Genomic DNA, 23,639 nt, shown 5'->3' on the forward strand with positions numbered 1-23,639 from the left:
TTGTACTTAAACATATATATCTCTAAAATAATACATAAAAATAGTAAAACCTGGGATTACTATGAACAACATAATGATTGATATTCTGTGCAATTTTTGTTTGAAAATGCGCATCGATATACATTTTATTAGGATGTGAATTTTTAATTGCCATTGGTTGTATAATGCAATAAAACTGAAATTTAAAAGCTTACATCTGCTGCTAATAAAACATAGCTAACATATTCTTGTTTAACATCACAGGTGCTTTGAAATTAATTTTTCAGTTTTGTGTTACCTAGGACTGCTCTATTTTTCTCAAATTTTGAAGGGGAACTTTTCTCAGAGAAAAGATAATGGAAAATTGCTGTACAGTATTATTCAGTAATTCTGAAGAGCTATAGCAGATTTCAGGATGTTAGCTTTCATAGTTCCCGTGAAAAGGTAAATCATAGCTCAAAAAAGTCAGTTTACAGCAATTTCCATTTAAGGTTTTTATTTCAATTTTTTACAATATTGCAGTACCTCTAATGACTAATGCTGTCCACATCCATAATCTTTATTCTCTTACTCGTGATCCAAGAGTAATCTTTTCGCTCTGCCTCCCTTGCCTAGATAACATGTGCATTTTTTTCTTCTGTTGCCTGAGCTTTGGCCAGTCGCACTTTGTCGATGTTTCTGAGTATCTTCAGTGTGAATGTACCTGAATGGAAGCCTAGTCTTTGCAAGCACTTAATCCTACCTACATTTCCATTATTGAGCACTAGACAGGAATTACATGTAGCTATCCTTACAATTTAAAAAAAATACTGTTTTTGAACAATGCATCCATATAAGGTGATTGTAGCTCTCATTTGTACTCTCCATTTTCCCATTAACAAAATTTTCAGCAGCTCAGAATTGGCTAGATACGTCAAAGGTGATTTTATAACATCTAAATCTGCATGTGGCAGACCATGTTTGTGGGTGTATTGCTTTCCACTGGCATCTGCCTGCTTATGTTTGCACCACGATATGCCACAAAGAGGATGTTAGGACTGTCATCTGTGGAAAGTTTGTGAAAGAATATTGCCCACACGGTTTGCTGCGTTATTTTCACACTATGTAAGTTATCTGTTTCCCATAAAATATTTGTAAACACTTCCCAGTGGCTTTCCATTTTCTGATTTCATGCCTTTCACTTCCTTTTTCAGTCTGAGAAGTCTGCCCCCTATTTGCCTTTTAACATGTCCCACACATTCTAGTTTTTCAATTTTAGTTTGTGGGCCATAAGGATTGCTGTCTAAAACAGTCGTAAAAGCACTGGAATCTCCATCACCAAGATGCTTCACGTACCTAACACCATATTGTTCAACTGATATCTAAGCCTCTGATGCTGTAACACAGCATACTATTCGCCTCATACATCTTCCCATGAAGAGCAGAAGCCTTGATCTGAACATCATATTTACAAACTTTGCACAAAATATATTACTCACAATACCAATTCAGTCACTGTCAGTTAATCATAGGGGCAGGTATTTCTAAGTCAGTTAACGTAAATTAACTTTCTTCTTCGATGAACTCAGTGACTTTGTCGAAAACTGTTCTTCACGCTTAGGAGCAGCATCTGTAACATAGTTCTTTAAATTTCCTGTAACCTTTACACGTGAAATTCAACATTTCCTCACTTTTTTGAATATGCGTCCACTGTTACGACCCATTTCGATCGAAACTGGTTGATATATGCAAAACTAAAAACTGAAATAAGTTTGTAGCATGTACTATTAAGAAAACCATGTTATAATAAAGAAACAAGCAAAGATAATCTTTCTCACAGCCTTCTAGGTTCATTTGCAGTTAGTTTAGATTGTGTGAACAAAAAAGTAATGCACAAAAAATTACTAGCATAGAGAAGGTGTAGATCACGGCGTAGAAAGACGGGGTATGACAGGCGCATACGCCGAAACAAACTTTTGTAAAACATATTTCTAGCCAGAACTAGATTATGAAACGTTGCGATGTTACTCTTAAGGAATCAATCTAATAAATTATGTAATAAAAAAATTAGAATTTTTTGCAATTTTGCCCTAACAGCGAATAAGTTCAGAACATTACAAATGATAACAAGTAAAAGCCTGCACCAAAAACTAACAAAACAGGGAAAACATAGATAACAACAGCACAGGTACCAATTTAACCACAATGGATAAATTAAAAACAAGCACTCACGAAATTATAATAAGACATTTCATTTTACTGAACTGCTCAGCTTCCCGAACCGATGAACGAATGTACCTGATGATCCAGTGCTTTCAAGTATATCAGAATGGCTCATGAACATGAACAGCACTAAATTGGATTAGACCGGATATGACATCAGACATGTACAACCAACTCGTAACAATGATTCTAAGTATTGCCTTCAACATTAATACACTTGCACTAGCATAAATCTTCTTATCAAATACAGAAAATACAAAATTCTTAAATTAACTTCTGACCACTAGGGCAGCAGAGGGAGGCAGAAAAATAGCAGACAACAGAAAATGGTGGCAATGTCACAAAAGGCCGAGCTCGCCCAAAATGTGGCTCAAGTGTTTGACAATTATAATAGAAGCATTCAAATACAACTTCGTGACCAGCTGCTTTAACAAAAGGAGACAGACATCTTTATCAGCCACTGCATTCAGAAATCAAATAGTATGTCAAGTTCGCTCTTTGTTTTGAATTACTCGAAAATAGAGGAGTCTGATATGCAGGCATATAGGACTATGTAGTGATGCCCCCTTCTGGGCTTCTTTACCGTCTATGTATATAAATTAATAGTAATAATAATAATAATAATAATAATGATAATAATAACAATAACCCATGGAGGCCTGGGAAAAGAATAGGCCTCCTGTATGTTCTGCCAGTCGTAAAAGGCGACGAAAAGAAAAAACCCCTAATAGGGCTAACCCCCCCTTTTAGTGTGATGAGTTGGTTCAGGACACAACTAAAGAAGCCTCGGTCAAGCGCCGTCATGGTCGGGGACGACGCTTGAACCCTATGCCAGCCCACAATGGTAACGACACTGCTAGCCAACTGGAAAATGATTTAAATCCAAATAGAGGTGTTTTGCAGTATATGCTTCCTGCAACCACCCTAGAAGGAAAACAGACAGAGGATGAGATGGTCAGATGAAGTTAATCTACACCTCATGTTCTGTTATTACCCAGCAACAAACCTAGGAACCAACACAACTGGATACAGATCACAAGTATACACAACATTTATTACCAGATACCCAGAATTAAAATTTTTAACAGAACAACGACTAGCTGATCAGATCCGTGTAATAATCAAAAATAACACGATACCCCAGTCAGAATTAGAAAACATCAAACAACAAGTACAACAAATACTGGAACAAAATAATGTGCAATCAGAAGAAGAAGAAAATACAGTAATAGACTCAAACATCCCAGAGCAAACAAACAAAGAACAACACACATCAATTAAACAATCAGAGGAAAACGAAATCTTAAGACTGCCACCAGAACAAGTACAAATAGAACACGAAGTGACACACATGTTAGATATAGAAGAAAAATTTCAGCTGACATATAGAATACAAAGACACGAATACAGACATTAAACCATTCTTGCATAGACCGCCAAATAACCCACAAGTCGAAACAACAATAAAAACCAGCAACACAATCATACACAACAAAATAAATGAAAACACAACTACGGACATGTTACAACTACTGGTTTATATAGGAGCACTCACTACACTAAATATACACACTAAGCAGAGGTCAGAACCAATCAACACACAGAAGAAACCCACAAATCCAGCATGGCAACACAGGCTACAGATCAGAATAGAAAGACTGAGGAAAGGCATTGGATAGCTAACACAATTTATAAGACATCAGATCAACTACTGGTTTATATAGGAGCACTCACTACACTAAATATACACACTAAGCAGAGGTCAGAACCAATCAACACACAGAAGAAACCCACAAATCCAGCATGGCAACACAGGCTACAGATCAGAATAGAAAGACTGAGGAAAGGCATTGGATAGCTAACACAATTTATAAAACATCAGATGCAGAAAAAAACGATAAAGGTTAGGTAAAATCTCACAACAAGAAGCGATAGAGCAATTAGATGAAAAGAAGCAGAAATTACAAGCACTGGCCAAACGACTTAGAGGATACAAAAAAAAGTGAAAATAGAAGGAAACAAAACCAAACATTCAACACAAACCAAAAGAAATTTTACCAGACAATAGATAACACACACATTAAAATAGACAATCCACCAAATATAACAGACATGGAACACTTCTGGAGCAACATATGGTCAAACCCAGTACAACATAAAAGGCATGCACGGTGGGTAGAAGCAGAAACAGACACATACAAGATGATACCACAAATGCCTGAAGTGATAATTTTGCAACATGAAGTCATGAAAGCAATTAATTCTACTCACAATTGGAAAGCCCCTGGTAAAAATAAAATAGCAAATTTCTGGCTAAAGAAGTTCACCTCAACACATTCACATCTAACTAAATTATTTAACATTTACATTGCAGACCCATACACATTCCCTGACACACTTACACATGGAATAACTTATATGAAACCTAAAGATCAAGCAGACACAGCAAACCCAGCTAAATACCGCCCCATAACATGTCTACCAACAATATACAAAATATTAACTTCAGTCATTACACAGAAATTAATGACACATACAACACAGAACAAAATTATAAATGAAGAACCAAAAGGCTGTTGCAAAGGAGCACGAGGATGTAAAGAGCAACTGATAATAGATGCAGAGGTGACATATCAAACTAAAACTAAACAAAGGTCACTACACTACGCATACATTGATTACCGAAAAGCTTTTGATAGTGTACCCCACTCATGGTTACTACAAATATTGGAAATATACAAAGTAGATCATAAATTGATACAGTTCCTAAATATAGTAATGAAAAATTGGAAAGCCACACTTAATATCCAAACAAATTCAAATAATATCACATCACAGCCAATGCAGATTAAGCGTGGAATATACCAAGGAGACTCATGAAGTCCTCTCTGGTTCTGCCTTGCTCTGAACCCACTACCCAACATGCTAAATAATACAAATTATGGATACAATATTACTGGAACATACCCACACAAAACCACACATTTGCTATACATGGATGATCTAAAACTACTGGCAGCAACAAATCAGCAACTCAACCAATTACTAAAGATAACAGAAATATTCAGCAATGATATAAATATGGCTTCTGGAACAGACAAATGTAAGAAAAATAGCATAGTCAAGGGAAAACACACTAAACAAGAAGATTACATATTGGATAACCACAGCGACTGCATAGAAGTGATGGAAAAAACAGATGCCTATAAATATCTAGGATACAGACAAAAAATAGGAATAGACAATACAAATATTAAACAAGAACTAAAAGAAAAATATAGACAAAAACTAACAAAAATACTGAAAACAGAATTGACAGCAAGAAACAAAACAAAAGCTATAAATACTTATGATATACCAATATTGACCTACTCATTTGGAGTAGTGAAATGGAGTAACACAGACCTAGAAGCACTCAATACACTTACACGATCACAATGCCACAAATATAGAATACATCACATACATTCAGCAACAGAAAGATTCACATTAAGCAGAAAGGAAGGAGGAAGGGGATTTATCGACATAAAAAACCTACATTATGGACAGGTAGACCATTTAAGAAAATTCTTTCTAGAACGAGCAGAAACTAGCAAAATACACAAAGCAATCACTCATATAAATACATTGGCTACACCACTGCAATTTCATAACCACTTCTACAACCCTGTAGATCACATAACATCAACAGATACGAAGAACACAGCCACACATCGATCAAGACACATCCAACACATGGCTAAGAAAAGGCAATATATACAGTGAGACTGAAGCATTCATGATTGTAATACAGGATCAAACAATAAACACCAGATATTACAGCAAGCAAATTATTAAAGATCCCAATACCACAACAGATAAATGTAGACTTTGCAAACAACAAATAGAAACAGTAGATCACACCACAAGCGGTTGTACAATACTAGCAAATACAGAATACCCCAGAAGACATGACAATGTAGCAAAAATAATACATCAACAGCTTGCCTTACAACATAAACTTATAGGACAACACGTTCCCAAATACAAGTATGCACCACAAAATGTACTGGAGAATGATGAATACAAATTATACTGGAACAGATAAAACAACACCACAGAACAAACCTGACATCATACTCACCAATAAAAAGAAGAAATTAACACAACTAATCGAAATATCCATACCCAATACAACAAATATACAAATGAAAACAAGAGAAAAAATTGAAAAATACATCCAACTGCCTGAGGAAGTCAAGGATATGTGGCATCAGGATAAAGTTTACATTATACCAATTATACTGTCAACTACAGAAGTCATACTACACAATATCCACCAGTACTTCAATGCAATACAGCTACATCCAAACTTATATATACAACTACAGAAATCCGTAATTATTGATACATGTTCAGTTACCCGAAAGTTCCTAAATGCAATATAACATATACCGTACAGTTAAAAGGAAGTCGCGCTTGATCAAGGTCCGCGTCACTTTCTAATTCTGACCAGACATAACGCCTGAGATAAGAAAGAAATAATAATAATAATCCTATGCTCGCCTGGAACGCACAGAACTATGTTTATAAAGTTCCTACTAACACGGGCACACATGCACAAATCAACTTAATTGATCGCACATCGACATAAAATGAAAACCCGCCACGAAATTTTAAAACTAACCACTTCAAACTACAGTAGCTAAAAGAGAAAAGAGTAACGACGTAACACGTGGAGCTTGTTTGAATACCAGCGAGCCATGCCCTTTCAATAAGTATGGCAACTACTCACCTGCTGCAGCTAACAAGAAAATTCAGTAAAAAACACACGCAATCAGCAATCTGTAATGTGCTCTCGAATAGGTCGGAAACATCCTAATACAATTAACTGACAAGCACACTCTTACCTTGTTGCACGCAAGGCACAGAAAACACAATTTCGAATTGCGACTTCACCATGACAATGGGGACTCAGGACATGTGTTTAATAAGTTCAAGTCGCTTCCCAATAATGGAGGTAAATGGTCACAATCAATAACCCAACAGTTTTCAGATGAGAAGAAACAATTCCAGCCCAGATTCCCATCTGTCAAATGGTTGAGTGGCTAGTAGCACCAGTCAGATAAACGTCTCAGCACCAACAATCCTCAGACGAGGCGGCCGCCCCTACCTCAGTGAGGAGAATGCTGGGAAGGTGATCATGTCCGAAGCAACAGTGGACTCGGAATAGCACATTGTGCCTCCAGTTGCCCACTCTCATAACACACGCCGTGCACGCTCACCCATCGCCACTCAGCGCCACTTTGGTGCCCGCTTGTGCAAAGGTCCACTGCTAATCCAGCAACGGTGCAAAGACGTTCCCGCTAGTGAGATCGCATGTGCACTGCGCAGATATAGCTCATGTGTGGCACTGCTGGTTAAAAAAAAAAACACTGTATTTAACCTGTTAGATTGTGAAACCACACAGTTTTGGGCTTGTGGTGAGTTGTTACTGTAGTTTGTGGTGTAATCAAGCCTAATATATATTTTGAAATATCCAGTACCTTCACGTAAATTGAAATACAAATTTCGTACAAAATCGGTCTTTATAGACTGTGAACTACCATTTCACTGAATACGTATTTAACATTTGTGTGATTAAATTAATAATGACCAAAATACGCTAATGTTGTAAAAAAATCTGCATAAATATTTACACAAAATTTTACAGTATGTAAATGTCAAATAAAATAACATCAGCTTAATCATTTCTGTTGAATATCTGTGACAATGACTTAATTATTTGACTACATGTGTAATATAACCTTTGTCCTTTTTGCTAGCTCTTTATGGGCAGAGTAGTTGTAATGTGAAGTTCTAAGATAGAGACTAGAGTGTACAGTAGAAATTATTGTGCTGGTTGTAATTTGTAGCTCTTGTGAACACTTAAAAGTTATATTAATGTGGAAGTTACGTTGTCTTTGTAAACCAGTTAACGGAGAATTGATAAAGAAAGCTGATTCAATGAAGAAAGTGTTTTATTTGGTAGTGCATTTCTTCGTACAGACAATTCCACAACCCACATTCATATCGCTGGAGGGAAGGCAACGAGGCCAACAATGGATCAGCTAAGAAACAAAACTTTAATTTATAGTAGTGGGCACAGCTTCTGATTACGCTTAAAAATGACAAAAATCTGTGAAGTGGATACGTCATCATTGTCATTCATTATTATAAAGGTGTGTTGCAAGTAAACATCTAATGTAAATTCGCCATCCACTAATACATATTTGCTAGATGAACATGTGGTGAGCTGTTGTTGTAGTTGACACTGATTCTAAAACTTTCTATCTACACAGAACAGCTAGGCTAAAAAACCATCATTTTCCGGATCACAGTTGTGAAGACCACATAACAATATAACACTTTTATGTTTTCTAGCTTGCTTGAACAGAGTTCATCGCGAAGTAAACATAGGACAAAATAATCCCAGCCTAGTACCCTGTTACATGCTTGAGAACCGTAAGAAAATAAATTCTGACCCCCCACTCAATAATGCCACAAATACATTTTATGGATTTCACCAACAATAAATGATGATTTATACTGGCTGCCATTCATTCCACTAGTTCGGTCCCAAAGTTCCCTTGTGCTGGATGCTATATACCACATACAAAATAATATGTCAAAACTTGTCCGTAAATCACAATATTTATTACGTACACAAAGTGCACAAAAAAAATTTGGAGTAACAACAGCCATAGGTCTTGTTTTCAAACTGTTTCCAACGCCCTTTTAGGAAGAATTTACAGAAGTAAAAAGTATTGCAGGACTATACGACTTACAACAATGTTAGTTCACTCTGAACTATCAAATCTGTTCATAAAAATGCCTCTTCCCACCAGCTTAAGTAAAGTGAGGTCACAAAAACGAAATATGGACATATACTTTGACAGAGGTCAAGTCACTCTCGCACTTATTTTCATATTCTGAGATATTCTTTAATGCTGTTATTAACCCCAGACATTTTCTGTGAGACGACACACATTATCAACACAAGCGGGCATTGATGGGATCATGTACATTGTTAATGTATGTGGGATCTATATGGCAGATCTCTTTGCACAGTGTTTTCTGGAGTTGAGAACGAACAGGGGGTTTGGTTATTTAACAGCAAATCTTGCAGTGGACATTCGGGGCCTGAAACCTACGTGCAGCTGCTAGGCAGAGGAACATGTCAAAGCCCTTCCTGGGGAAATATTGTTGGTCTCAAGAATTTCTCGAACAGGTGCGAAGCAATGCTGTTGGCCGAAGAGGCGGAAAACGGCCTACTTCGATCTACGTGTTAGGCATTGCTGGCCACGGCAGGGACAGGAGCACAGGAGAGAAGGTAGGCCGCCCGGCCGAGGCGTTTCGATACTGTCATAAACGCGCATTGTGTGTAGAGCTGGCGTCCATAAAAATCCATGAGTTTCAAAGCTTCTATTGGACTGGACGCTATAGATGAAGCCATTAGGCGTTGTCGTCCCTTTGCCTGCCGAGTTATTGGGAAGAAGTTTATGGTTTATGGTGGCTCTAAAATGATCTACGTTGGGATACAAAAGCACTTCTCTTGGTTGAGCCGAGGCTCCTGGTCAGACATTGTGTAACGTTCGACCCTTCATGATAGCGATCTTTGTGTTGTTCACTTGAGGCCTAAACAAAAACTCTCAAAACATGCTGCCTGAAGTGGCCGTGTGAGACACAATTCGGAAGAATAAAGTCTTTTTCTCCCTGCGCAGACATTTACGAGTCAGGGATCGACCACTTCTCTAGCAGACAAAAGAATGTTATTAACTTTTGTCAGGATTGATCTGGAGGCTGAGGACACTAGCTAAAGTGGAGACGTATCGCTGGTAGAGACATGTGACTGGCACGAAAGCCGTGTGGGGGCGGTTGCATTGGTGCTCTTTTCGAGTTTACCGAGTTTTTATGGAAATTTTATGAAGGGAGAAAAGTTTCATCTGATTCAGACTGTACACAGACTTAACACTAAGCCGTCCGGCGACACCACAGCAGTGTCAACGGCCTTCGACACCGCAGTGGTGTCGTGTGCATAGTATCGCTCAGTGGCCGGCGACAGCACTTTAGTATGTTTTGCATTCTGTTGGTGTTTTGTTTAGGTAACAATAAGCTAAACACGTCAACAAGTGTTTTGTTTTTATAAGTACTTGTACCCTTTCATCATGGTGGTCGAAAGAGATAACAGGATTATTTACGATGAATGCGCGGACGTCTTGTCTGACGTTCCGGACGACTTGACCGATTGGAAAGAAGACACTGGATATCAAAAAATTGAAAGCGAATCAGAATCGCAGGAAGAGATCGAAATACGTCCAAGAAGAATTCGTCGAACGCTACGGTTGCCAACTGATTCGGCTGAATCAGACGAAGAGGACAGTGCACAGTGGTCAGACTTTGATTTACTGAGGACCAATCATAAATTTGAAGAATTCACGGGTCCAAACATATTTCCCAACGATACACAGAACGTCGAGGACATCGTACAATTATATATTGGGAACGATCTATTTGAATATATTAGCAACGAAACCAAAAAGTACTATAGTCAAAATAGCAATAGAAGAAAACTGAATTAAGAAAATGTCAAATTTGTCGACGTTACGGGACTCGAACTTTGAAAATGGTTTGGGCTTGCTGTCCTTATGGGAATTGTAGGAAAAAGCAAGGATCGATGATTATTGGTCAACGAATCCGTCGATAGACACACCGATATTTCGCAAAACGATGACCCGCAACCGATTCAAACAAATATTATCGTTCTTACATTTTTCCGACAGCAACAGTAAACCGGATAATGCCGACCGGCTTGTCAAAGTGCAATTCGTAATTGATTATTTTTGCAAAATATTTAAAGAAACGTTTAATCCAAGTTAAAACATCTCAATTGATGAAGGAATGATACCGTGGTGTGGACGGTTAAATTTTAAAGTTTACAATCTGTTGAAAATTACGAAATACTGCATACTCATTCGGATGCTGTGTGATTCGAGTACGGGGTACATTTCTTCATTCAAGGTATATTACGGCGCTGGACAGCCTTTAGCAAAAATAGTGATGGAACTGTTGACTTCTTCTGATGCAAAGTGGCATCACCTCTGCATGGATAATTATTATAACAGTGTAGAACTTGCAGAGAAGTTACTGGAAAAGAAAATTCTAGTTTGTGGAGCGATACGGCATAATAGAGGATTTACGGAAAATTAAAGCGGTCAAGAGTCAATGTGTCTGAAGCTTGTTATCAACGGAAAGGTGACAAGCGGCCTGCGACAAGCCAAGTAATCCGACTTAGCGCTGTCGGCGCCAAGCGAACGTGTGGATGGTAAAGTGTTAAGTGGGGAGCCTACGGTGTACCGACAGTTTGAATCACAATCATCTCTGACAACTCGCTGTGCCGAGGACAACCTCATTTGTATCAGTATTGCCGCTTCGACGTTCGATTTCCTTGTGCTTACTGCCGTAGAAGTGAGTCAGATTGGCCCATGGTATGACCGGCGAAGGGGAATGTTACACGATGGAATCTGCCAAGATGACAGGGCTTCGTTAGAGAGTAATTGCGATCCGTCTGACATATCGACTGCCTGCAACTCTGCATATTTCGCTCCCGCGGTAACGAATTACAGGCGCCGCTTATCGCGCCTCTGCCGCCGCTTACGCAGCGACCGTCACCCCCGTGACAGCGCTATGCCTCGACACACTGGTATAGAGTAGCTGCTCCGACTTGTCAGGTCAAACAGAATCACCGTGTCGCCACTTGTCCTCAGCTGCACCGATGTAGAGTAACTTTCGTGTATACAAGATCCGTCGAAGTCTATTCAGCATTAGATACTTTCAGATTGCGTTATCCATGTTTTGAGTCAGGGTAAATAGCTTACATAGATAAACCTTAGTCTTTTCCAACCAAACGCCACCCAGTGGAATGGTAATTAAGTGTTGCTTCTGTCTGTGTTGCCAAAAGTTCATGATTAATTTGTCATCTCTCTTAAAGTGTATTGTTTGTTCTATTTTATGATTAATACACTCATGCTAAGAAATAAAAAAAATGAACGTCTTAAACTTCTAGCGATAGGACATTCATATTCACAGGACATGTGCGTTAGTATGTTCAGCAGATATTAGCACTTCAGTCGCATCGGTTCAGCATGTGTGCTATTGCCAAGCAGACAGAGGGTCCGCCATGCGTCATGAGCCAGGCGTGTATAAGGCGCGAATGGCGTCATGTGGTAAAGCCATCCATGCTGCATTCACCTGGTACCGAAGTTCATCTGTTGTGGTTGGCACTAGCCTTCAGTGCAGTACCCATTGTTTCACCATATCCCACACATTTTCGATTGGTGACAAGTCTGGTGATTTAGATGGCCAGGACAAAAGAGTGACATCCTGTTACACAAAGAATGCACATAATCGTGCAGCAGCATGTGATCGTGCATTGTCTTGCTGAAAAGTGGCGTCTGGGGTGTTGTTCAGAGAGGGTATGGCTACGGGTCGCAGGATGTCATTAACCTAGGTCAGAGCGGTCACAGTGCCCTGGGGACACACCAACGTGATTTGTGGTTGTGCCCAATAGCAACCCACACCGTAAGGCCTTGACTTGGTTCAAAATGGTTCAAATGGCTCTGAGCACTATGGGACGTAACATCTGTGGTCATCAGTCCCCAAGACTTAGAACTACTTAAACCTAACTAACCTAAGGACATCACACACATCCATGCCCGAGGCAGGATTCGAACCTGCGACCACAGCGGTCACGCGGTTCCAGACTGAAGCGCTTAGAACCGCACCCTTGACTTGGTGATGTATGTATTGTGCGAATGCAGTCACTGAGAAGCCGCTCCCCCTGTGTGCAACGAACCAAAGTGCACCCAAACAAACAGAAACTGGTTCCGTCCTAAAACACTATCTGATGCCATTACTATCTCCAGTGAGTCGTTTCATACACCATTGCCATTCGTCGAAGCTAGGCGGAGAAGTGAACAACGTGCACTTAACCCATACCATAATAGATGGCTACGGGTTGTCAACCCTGATACTGTACGGTGTGTTACACTGGTCCATAGTTGCGACAGAGCCGATGAGGACGCAGATCTGTCCTGCAATGCCATTCGGATGAGTTGTCGATCTTCTCGGGGACTGGTCTGGGTGGTGCGGCGTCTTCCATCTCGTCGTCTTTTGCTGTCGTCCGTGAACCAGTCTGCACATAGCCGTTGCACACACTTCGCCCCACAACGAGTAACAATTTCCGGATGGATGCATCACATTCTCTCATACCAATGTTGCCCCCTCTTTCAAACTCAGTGATTTGAAGGTACGGCTCGTGCCTGCATCTGCGGGGCATCCTGCACGTCTGCTCAACTCACACTGACCCATTATCTTCGGTTTATAGCGACAGCGAGAGCCGCAGGCATATTTTACCAGTAGGTGGTGTTGCGTCGTGACATCGAAGTTAATCTTAAATCCCAGGTCCGACATTGTCCAAATGCTAATCTTTTTTTGCAGAACATACTACCGTACATGTCCTGTGAATATGAATGTCCTATCTCTAGTTGTTCAAGGTGTTCCGTTCTTTCTAAACACGAGTGGAAATCTTGCCATTTTTATAAAAGTTAAACCCGCATTGGTGTATTAATCACCCTTCACTAATTGAATATAATAATGACACGGCAACAATTTTATTAATTTTTCTCATCTTCAATTTTTATTTAAGATTTTGATAAAAGTAATAATCTCCAATGGAGGATAGCAATGGTGATCGCTGTTAGAGGGCAGATTTAATTTAGCAGACGCATGGAAGGTAGACGGATGGATGGTTTACAATAAAAGCGATTGCTATAAGGGTGTAAACCTGCAGCCGTCTGTAGTCTTTCAGATCAGACCGAAAGACTAGTGTAGTTTTGCAACTTCATTGTAGAATTTAGCTGGCTGAAGGATAGCGATATTATTGTTACTCAAAAGAGTTTTTCCTTTGTATATGGAATTAGTAGGGATATTAAGTTACGTCAGCTGTTCTTTCCAAAACTCGTTCTGACGAAATTTGAAACGACTGCGAAATGACGTGAAAATATTTCTGTCGTAAAGAAATTTTCGTGCTGATTCTAAAACCGGTCTAAATTTTTGCAAGTCTGTAATATTCACTAAGATATGGAGAATTTAATATTATAATCCATATTTTATTAATAATAATGCAGCTGCTGTGTTTGGGTTGCAGATGTATTTGTAGAGCTTGATCTTTTGCTGTCTAGCATTAGTTGAACAAACGTTCGTTTTGAACGCAGTCGTTAACTGAATTTTAATATTGCACCACAGTTTCCTTCGTTTATACATCATTTACCATGAAACGTGTTCTCCCATTATGATCTACAATTGTTGTAGATGCTTAGTTCATGGTAGCAAAACGGGAGCGGATGAATTTAACAAGCTTGAACATTCTAAATATGGAATTCTTACAGAAATCCCAAACAAAATTTAGAAGGATTGTGTGGTATATATGGAATCATGCTGTGGTGTTGTTGTGAATATGTCTTGTCCATAAAAATAGAATTTACGTGATAAAAATTTGCAATTTGGATTAGGGTTAAAGAGTTTGTGGCTAGCGTTGCAATCGAACTTTACTGCCATAATCGATAATCGATATTTATTCGTATATTATAACTCAGCGTGCAAATAATACAAAGTCGACAGAGGAATTCTAATCTTTATCGTTGCATAATATAAACATGGTATGGTGTGCCACATCTATTTTATGACAAAGCAATTGCTTATACAGCAGTGTAGCCAGTGAAGCTACAACTTTATTAGTCATGGAAGCTTCTTTTTTTTTGTTAAGTCCTATATAGGCACTTATATTTTAGTCGTAGTCTTTCATCACATTAAGCTACACTGTATCTCTGTGTTTCAGGAAAATGCTTACTCGCACGGAATAGAAGGGAAGAACATTACGTGCAGGAAAGGTAAATGCATTCTCAACATTACGACACCAAGTTACAAGGCTATTCATCTTAACAAATTGCAAATACCAGCAACTGGTTTGTAATGTTACTGCGTCTGTGGAACACTGATTTTATCACTGATGGCTAAGTGGTATGCTGGTGAAACTGTTACATCAGAGGTTGTAAGCAGCTGTCTAGATATGAGGAATCGAAAACAACTTTTCCCGGGCGCAAAAAATTTCATGCACTTTTCTTTAAACAGACTTCACAGAGTATTTCAGCACCCGAGATGGTGTAATGAATGAAACAGTGGCCTCACATGCAGGAGGAGGCTCAACTCTGCACCTGGCCAGCCTCCTTTAGATACTGTGTTGTTTCCCTAATTCGCTTAAGGCAATGACAGGCCAATTTCCTGTCCTATCCTTTCTCCATCTGAGCTGCTGCTCCATCTGTAAATAGTGCTTGATGGGACATTAATCCCTGATTTTCGTCGCTTCATATCCATAACATTCTCACCAGGAATTCCAACGTAAGCTTTCTCAGATTTTTTCTAATTTGCGTAAGGCAAATGCCATGATTTTGCCTTTGTAATGGACATGGCCGTGTTCTTTTCTCACCCTTATGTAATAAGAGCTTCTGCTTCAACGGAACGCTAAAACCTAATGTACCTCGTTTCTGTTTTCAGGTAGTTTTCTTAATAATCACAAACACAGTGAAAGATAATATTAGGTTGGCATGCTTCATACACAAACTTTTTGCACCCTGAATGGCAAAAAAAGCGAACATTTACAAAAAAGTGATATAACAGCTGCAAATAGTGCTGAGTGATGAAGAAAAACGAATAGTTACTTGTGTTCGTAGTTCCCTTGTTTAACATCCTACCCACAACAATACCTAAGTGATAATAAATGTCTTCTACAGTATCCCTATCAGGCTAAATCAGAAATCATGTCAGTTATACACGCTATGACAAACTGAAAACGTCTTGGAAACCGGTTTATGAAATAGGTTGGCCATCTGTATAAATATATACATATCAACATGCAAGTTGTGATGGATTTTTATAACGTAATACGAATGTGTATACGTCCATATATCAAAGCCTTAGTGTTGTCGCAGCTCTTATAGAAGAGTGTTGTTACGCCTGCAACCTTTTGCACTTCGCATCTGAAAGCTGGCAACAGTGCTACCATCCGCCAGTGATTTTTTTCCCACTGACTGCTATATATGGGTCGCACAAGTTTCTCTACATTTGTTACCGTTACTATCAGGTCTCGTGCGAGTTTTCATCACGTGCGTAATGTTTTTTACAACTGCTTAGCAAACTGATGTAATATTCAGTTCAGATGATACAAAAAATGTTAATGATGCTATGACCTTAGAATTTATACCTGCTTTGTAACTCATCTACATAGAAACTCAGTATGATTTGCTAAGAAGGTAGAAACAGATGGATAAACTGTTAACATTTTTGTGTGATATGAATAATAAATGAAGTATTATCAAAACTAAAAGGAACAATGTGTTCGGAGCCTTTAACAAATGAATGAGAACGGCACATCGTTTTGAACATTGTGGAACCACTATGGAAGTCTGCAAACTATGTGCAATGGAAGGTATTTCAAAGCTGGATGTTACATAAGCCTGTCTCCTACATAGGCGAATTCTTGCACTAGAGTGTAATTCCCAACTACAAGTCGTTAATCTCTTACTACTCTTCAGCACCTTCCACTTTTCTCTGTTTATGATTCGGTCATATTCTGTGCAAGGTGAGCTGTCCATTCCTCGCAACAGGTTTTCTGGGTCTTGGTTACAGCCATTGGCAGTGCTGTCTATTCCCCTTGCACATTCATGCTTCTTGCGAAATTTTCTTTTACTCCATTTTTTGCTTCTTTGATATACAAACTGTACGTTAATAGTCCAATAATAATGGTAACTTACCGTCCCTACAAAGCTTATAAATGTATTATATTATTGGATGTGTCTGTACAATGTTCTACGATTTGTGAATTTCTTATTTCGCCATTCAATGGCAATGTCTTCTTCTAAATCCACAAATTCTATGAAAATACTGATATTTCTTCAGTCTTCCTCCCTTTCTAAGTGCAGTGTCAAGTTACATTCTGGTACTCATATCACTGGTACCTTTTCCCTACCTGAAATTCAACAGATATTTGTACATTAACCCTTAAATTATTCTTCCTATTATTCCATATACTATTCCGGTCACCAGTTCAGAAGGACGAAGCGTCGAGCCAGTCGTCTCATAGTTCTTTACATGTATTCGCCTTCTTTGGCAATGTGATGATTATGCTTTTCTGGAAATTTGATGGTAAGGCGGGTTTACAGGTTTTTTTCTTTTTAACCCAACCTAGATAATCAACTGCTTCCTACACCTCTCGCAGTTTTCTGCAACAACGAATGTGTGTCGTCGATACCATCAGATTTCTCAGAATCCGTATCATTAAGCACTCTGTGTAGTCCTGGCCTTATTTCACCTATTTCTTACGCATCAAGGTTCTCTTCTCCTATCATACTTAGGCATAGCTCTTCTCTACCTTACGAACCATCAACGTACTCTTGCCATACATCTGCTGCGTTTAGCAGACACTGGACTCCAACCAGACTATTACCATGTTAGTCTAGTTGAGTTCAGGCACGGAGCAGGCATAGCAACAAAACTTGCAGCACGTGAAGAAGACGGATAGGTCTGTCGTCGTTGACACAATGGAAACAATCAAAAATGGTTCAAATGGCTCTGAGCACTATGGGACTCAACTGCTGTGGTCATCAGTCCCCTAGAACTTAGAACTACTTATACCTAACTAGCCTAAGGACATCACACACATCCAGGCCCGAGGCAGGATTCGAACCTGCGACCGTAGCAGTCGCACGGTTCCGGACTGCGCGCCTAGAACCGCGAGACCACCGCGGCCGGCTGGAAACAATCGCTCCTAAAAACACACGGAACACATCATCAGTTTTAAATAATTTTAATCCTAGAGCGAGCTAAGCTACACAGTGAGTTCCTATGGTTCTATAGCGTTACAAGTATCCTCTGAGCCAATAATATGAAGCTGACATCCAGCCAAAATTGGATGCCGAGATGCTAGTGCAGAGATAACACAGGATGACTGAAAAATATTCATCCTATTTCAAAGAACTGTATCTTCCATATCAATGAAGTTTTGGTGGATTTGGGTGAATTTTAACTTAGAAAGATTTTATTTTCAAAGTAAACATTCAATTTGACAAGGTCACATCTTTTATACATTTGCATATACAAACTTGAAATAATTTTTGCAACCAAGTCAAGGATCAAAGTTTTGAATTATCTTACACAACTGTTCAGTGTGCCGTCCACCAGACTCATGACAAACATCCAGACGGTAGCCGGACTGCTACCTTAGTTTTGCAAGCATATTTGGAGTTCCTGCATTCGTTACTGTGGCAACATGGCGACGTGGTCCACCTCAAGTTACTTGCTGGAAGGGGAGTAATAACGATGGAACGTTTCACAAACCCTCATCAAACAAGTAAGATACCCTTGGGACCAGGCGAACATGGAGACAATGGCGCTAAGCAAAATCCGCTCGCCCTTGCGGCCGAACCACCAACGAGGCAGCTTACTGTTAAAAATTGCTCTTACACCCAGGTGCCAGTACAGAGGTGCTTTGTTCTGTTGAAAAATGAAATCTTCTGCATGGGAGTCCTGAAGAGGCAGATCTACATCAGATCCAGTTTAATGACTACTTCTACCGTCTTTTCCGCAAAAACACACGGCCGTAAATGTTTTCGCGGGAAATTGTGCAAAACACAGGAAGCTTCGCAGAGTCTCTATTTCGTACTCGACAGTGTAGCTATGTCGTTTCCCATGACCTTAAGCTGTAGCGGTTGATTCAATTTTCTACTTAAATGGAGGGCAGCCTCATCACATTAAACACGAAAGTAAATTACACTACTGGCCATTAAAATTGCTGCGCCAAGAAGAAATGCAGATGATTAACGGATATTCATTGGAGAAATATATTATACTAGAACTGAGATGTAATAGCAATTTAGGTGCATAGATCCTGAGAAATCAGTACGCAGAACAACCGCCTATGGCCGTAATAACGGCCTTGATAGGCCTGGGGATTGACTCAAACAGAGCTTGGATGGCGTGTGCAGGTACAGCTGTCCTTGCAGCTTCAACACCATACCACAGTTCATCAAGAGTAGTGACTCGCGTATTGTGATGAGCCAGTTGTTCGGCCACCATTGACCAGACGTTTTCAGTTGGTGAGAGATCTGGAGAATGTGCTAGCCAGGGCACCAGTCAAACATTTTCTGTATCCGGAAAGTCCCGTACAGGACCTGCGATATGCGGTCGTGCATTATCCTGCTGAAACGTAGGGTTTCGCAGGGATCGAATGAAGGGTAGAGCCACGGGGCGTAACACATCTGAAATGTAACGTCCACTGTTCAAAGTTTTATCAGTGCGAACAAGAGGTGACCGAGACGTGTAACCAATGGCACAATGGCACCCCATGCCATCACGCTGGGTGATACGCCAGTATGGCGATGACGAATACACGCTTCCAATGTGAGTTCTCAGCGATGTCGCCAAACACGGATGCGACCATCATGATGCTGTAAACAGAATCTGGATTTATCCGAAAAAATGACGTTTTGCCATTCGTGCACGCACGTTCGTCGTTGAGTACACCATCGCAGGCGCTTCTGTTTGTGATGCAGCGTCAAGGGTAACCGCAGCCGCGGTCTCCGAGCTGATAGTCCATGCTGGTGCAAACTTCGGCGATCTGTTCGTGCAGGTGGTTGTTGTGTTGCAAACGTCCCCATCTGTTGACTCAGGGATCGAGACGTGGCTGCACGATCCGTTGCAGGCATGCGGATAATATGCCTGTCATCTCGACTGCTGGTGATACGAGGCCGTTGGGATCCAGCACGGCGTTCTGTATTACCCTCCTGAACCCACCGATTCCATATTCTGGTAACAGTCATTGGACCTCAACCAACACGAGCAGCAATGTCGCGATACGATAAACCGCAATCGCGATAGGCTACAATCCGACCTCTGTCAGAGTCGGAAAGGTGATGGTACACATTTCTCCTCCTTACACGAGGCATCACAACAACGTTTCACCAGGCAACGCCAGTCAAGTGCTGTTTGTGTATGAGAAATAGGTTGGAAACGTTCCTCATGTCTGCACCGGCGACAACGTTTTGTGAATGCTCTTAAAAGCTAATCATTTGCATATCACAGCATCTTCTTCCTGTCGGTTAAATTTCGCGTCTGTAGCACGTCATCTTCGTGGTGTAGCAATTTTAATGGTCAGTAGTGTATTATCTTTCGTCTACACGCTGTTGTTTAATCTGTTGTATAACAATAGGTACCTCGAAACTGCTGATGCTATCACTGAATGCTTTCAACTGGACGAGACACACGAAAATTATAAATGAAAGTTGTAGCTGAATTGAGCCTATTCAGCAGAGAACGGAAAACGGTTTTACTATCCCTATCACCACTTGACGGACAATGGGTAGCGAAAGAGCGAGTCAGCGTGCTAGCTGCACCAGGGCGATTCTTGCTGGAAACCACACGAGCCAGACAACTCTGGCCGAGGTAAACTCGATAGTCCTATTGATATTTTAAAATTCACCTCTAGTTTATATCTTCATCCGTGGAATCTGTGTATAAAGGGTGTCGTATGAGAGTAGCTCCCGTGGTCTGTGTGTGGTGCAGAGGAGACGGCGTTCATCCCTCGCGGCCACGAGCTGGTGGCCGGCGTGGGGCTGTACAAGGTGCACCGGGCAGCCGCCGACCAGGCCGCGGCGGCCTCCCGCTGCCGGTTCGAGGGCGGCGAGCTGACGGTGCCCGCAGACCCGGCGGAGGCGGACGCGCTGGCGGCGCTGCTGAGGCGCGCGCACGTCGCCGCCGCGCTCACCGCCATCTCGGACCGCGACGACGAGGGCCACTTCAGGGCCAACCTAGGTAACTCGCACCGGCGCTTCGTGTACAACATACTGGGCGATCGGGAAGTCAGTATAAATTTGAAAACTGAGTAAATCACGGAATAATGTACATAGACAGGTACAAATTGACACACATGCTTGGAATGACATGGGGTTTTATTAGAACCAAAAAAATACAAACAATGTTCACAAAATGTGCGACAGGTGGCACTGGACAGCAAAACGTCAGTGACTGCGCATGACAATCGTGTATAAAAGGAGCTGTAATGAGAGAGAGAGAGAATCACCCCCACCCTGAGATACCTTGGCCTCACCTTTACCCCACAGGTCCAGAGCATCCAGCAGAAAGCCCATTCCCACCATCCTCCACACCTTCAAATCCCTCATCCATCCTATCCTCTGTTATGCCAGCGTTGCCTCTGCACCCACCTGCTTTTACAAGGCCCTCCAAATCCTTGAGCGCCATGCGCTCCACCTTGCCTTCCATATCCGCCTTCCTTCCCCCACACGGCTCCTGTATGACCTCATCCCCTTACCCCACCTCCCTCCAACATTTCCACATCCACAGGCTTGATCCCCCTCACCCTCTGGTTTCCTCCTTCCTCTCCACCCCCCGCCCATTGTCGCACCTCTATCCCTGTATCCCTCCCTCTCTACACCTCCACACCATCTCCTTCATCATGACAATTTCCAGGACGTCCCCCTCCCAGATGATGAACTTTGCCACGACATATAACCTTCCATCCAACTATAACCTGGCCTTGTTCCCCCCCCCCCCTCCCCAGGGCCCCCTTTTTCTCTCCCCTCTTTCTTCCCAGAGCGGATTTTCCTCCTTCCCCTCCCCCCCCCCCCCCCTGAGACCCTACACCTCATCCTTAACTCTTTCCTTCCCACATCCCTCCCTACCTGGCCCTCTTCAGCGCACTCCCCGCCCATCTCCCCCCTCTCTTCCCCTCCCTCCCTCCCTTCTTCCAGTCTCCCTCATCTCCTTGCACCTGGCAGATCCTCCATTTTGCTCATTGTCAGTGTGCCACGTCAGTGTTGTGTTTAGTGCTGTTTCTCCTGTGCATCAAGAGGTGTGATTTTCATTGTGTGCTACCTTGAGGTACGCTGTCAGTGTTTGTTATGTGCTACGCCATCAGTCGATACTTTTATGCTCCAGTCATACTGTGCCTTGTGTTCTTTTAATTGTCCCAGTGTGTGTTTTTTTGTGTGCACTACTTTTTTACGGTTTTTATCTCCGTTTTACAGTCGCCCCTTTTTCTGTCTAATGCCTTCCGTGATGTTCTTCCATTTTTATATCGATGTTCACCATATTCTCTCATTTGTATATTTTTAACTATTGCTTCTTCTATGTCTTTTGGCTGAAGAGCAGCGCATATGCTGCTGCCAGCCCGCCTGATGGGGAATTGAAATACAATAAAAGGGGGGGGGGAAGAAAGATGCGGCAGCAGTCGCAGCATGTTGATGTTACCCGAAAAGGCTCATTTAATGAAGCTGTATTATCCGATGAGGGAATCTGCTAGTTCAGCGTTACGATCCTATCGCCATAGGAAGGGGATTCGAACGGGTAAAGGTCTGTTGAAAAATGCAGCTGTGGTGAGAATGATTTCGAAGTTCGATGCCACGGGTTGTTTAGACGATAGACCCCGTAGTGGCCGACCGAGCACAAGGCGTAATGCTGCCCAGACACTTCAGAAAGAGACTGTAACGGTTTATTCTATGGACGGGGAAGTGAGCGGTTGTGCAGTCGAACGTCGCACCAGCATTACATACACTACTGGTCGGTTGACACTGAGGGGTACCCTCCGATGCTATCCGTACAAAATCCATCGGCATCATGAACTGTTACCTGGAGATTTAGTGAAGCGGAGGGCAGTTGCGGAGTGGGCGTTTCAAAAGATGGCGGAAGATGACGATTGGTTGAGTAATGTGTAATGTGTTGTGGACCGACGAAGCTCATTTCACGCTCCGAGGGTCTGTCAACGCCCACAACTGCAGAATTTGGGCTACCGAAAATCCTAGAACTGTCGTGGAAAGTCCATTGCACGACGAGAAAGTCACGGTATGGTTTGGATTTACCACATCTACCGTTATCGGGCCTCTTTTCTTCGAGGAAATGCATGACTCTGATTTTGCAACTGCTACCGTGACGGGTGAGAGGTACGCTGATATGTTACACAGAATGGCATAATCCCCAGCCTGGCTGCTAAACACCTGCTGGAACGTACGATGTTTATGAGGGATGGCGTTCCACCCCAAATTGCTAGTCGCGTGAAAGATCTCTTGCTCGCGTCGTTTGGTGATGATCGTGTGCTCAGTCATTCTTGGCCTCCCAGGACCCCAGACCTCAACCCGTGCGATTATTGGCTTTGGGGTTACCTGAAGTCGCAAGTGTATCGTGATCGATCGTCATCTCTACGGATGCTGAAAGACAACATCCAACGACAATGCCTCACCATAACTCCGGTCATGCTTTACAGTGCTTTTCACGACATTATTCCTCGACTACAGCTGTTGTTGAGGAATGATGGT

The 23,639-nt window shown here is 41.4% G+C and overlaps 1 protein-coding gene across 2 annotated transcripts in view; it reads left to right on the forward strand.

The window, feature by feature from the left end:
* Window positions 1-23,639, forward strand: part of LOC126336117 (C-type mannose receptor 2-like) — an 89,118-nt gene that overhangs the window by 29,232 nt on the left and 36,247 nt on the right. For both annotated transcript variants that reach the window (XM_049999597.1, XM_049999595.1), the window contains exons 3-4: window positions 15,098-15,149; window positions 20,875-21,123. In XM_049999597.1, the coding sequence (XP_049855554.1) occupies window positions 15,098-15,149; window positions 20,875-21,123 (301 nt within the window). The remainder of the gene's footprint in view (window positions 1-15,097; window positions 15,150-20,874; window positions 21,124-23,639) is intronic.

The sequence above is a fragment of the Schistocerca gregaria genome, chromosome 2 (assembly GCF_023897955.1).
Source record: "Schistocerca gregaria isolate iqSchGreg1 chromosome 2, iqSchGreg1.2, whole genome shotgun sequence".
NCBI classification, from domain to species: domain Eukaryota; kingdom Metazoa; phylum Arthropoda; class Insecta; order Orthoptera; family Acrididae; genus Schistocerca; species Schistocerca gregaria.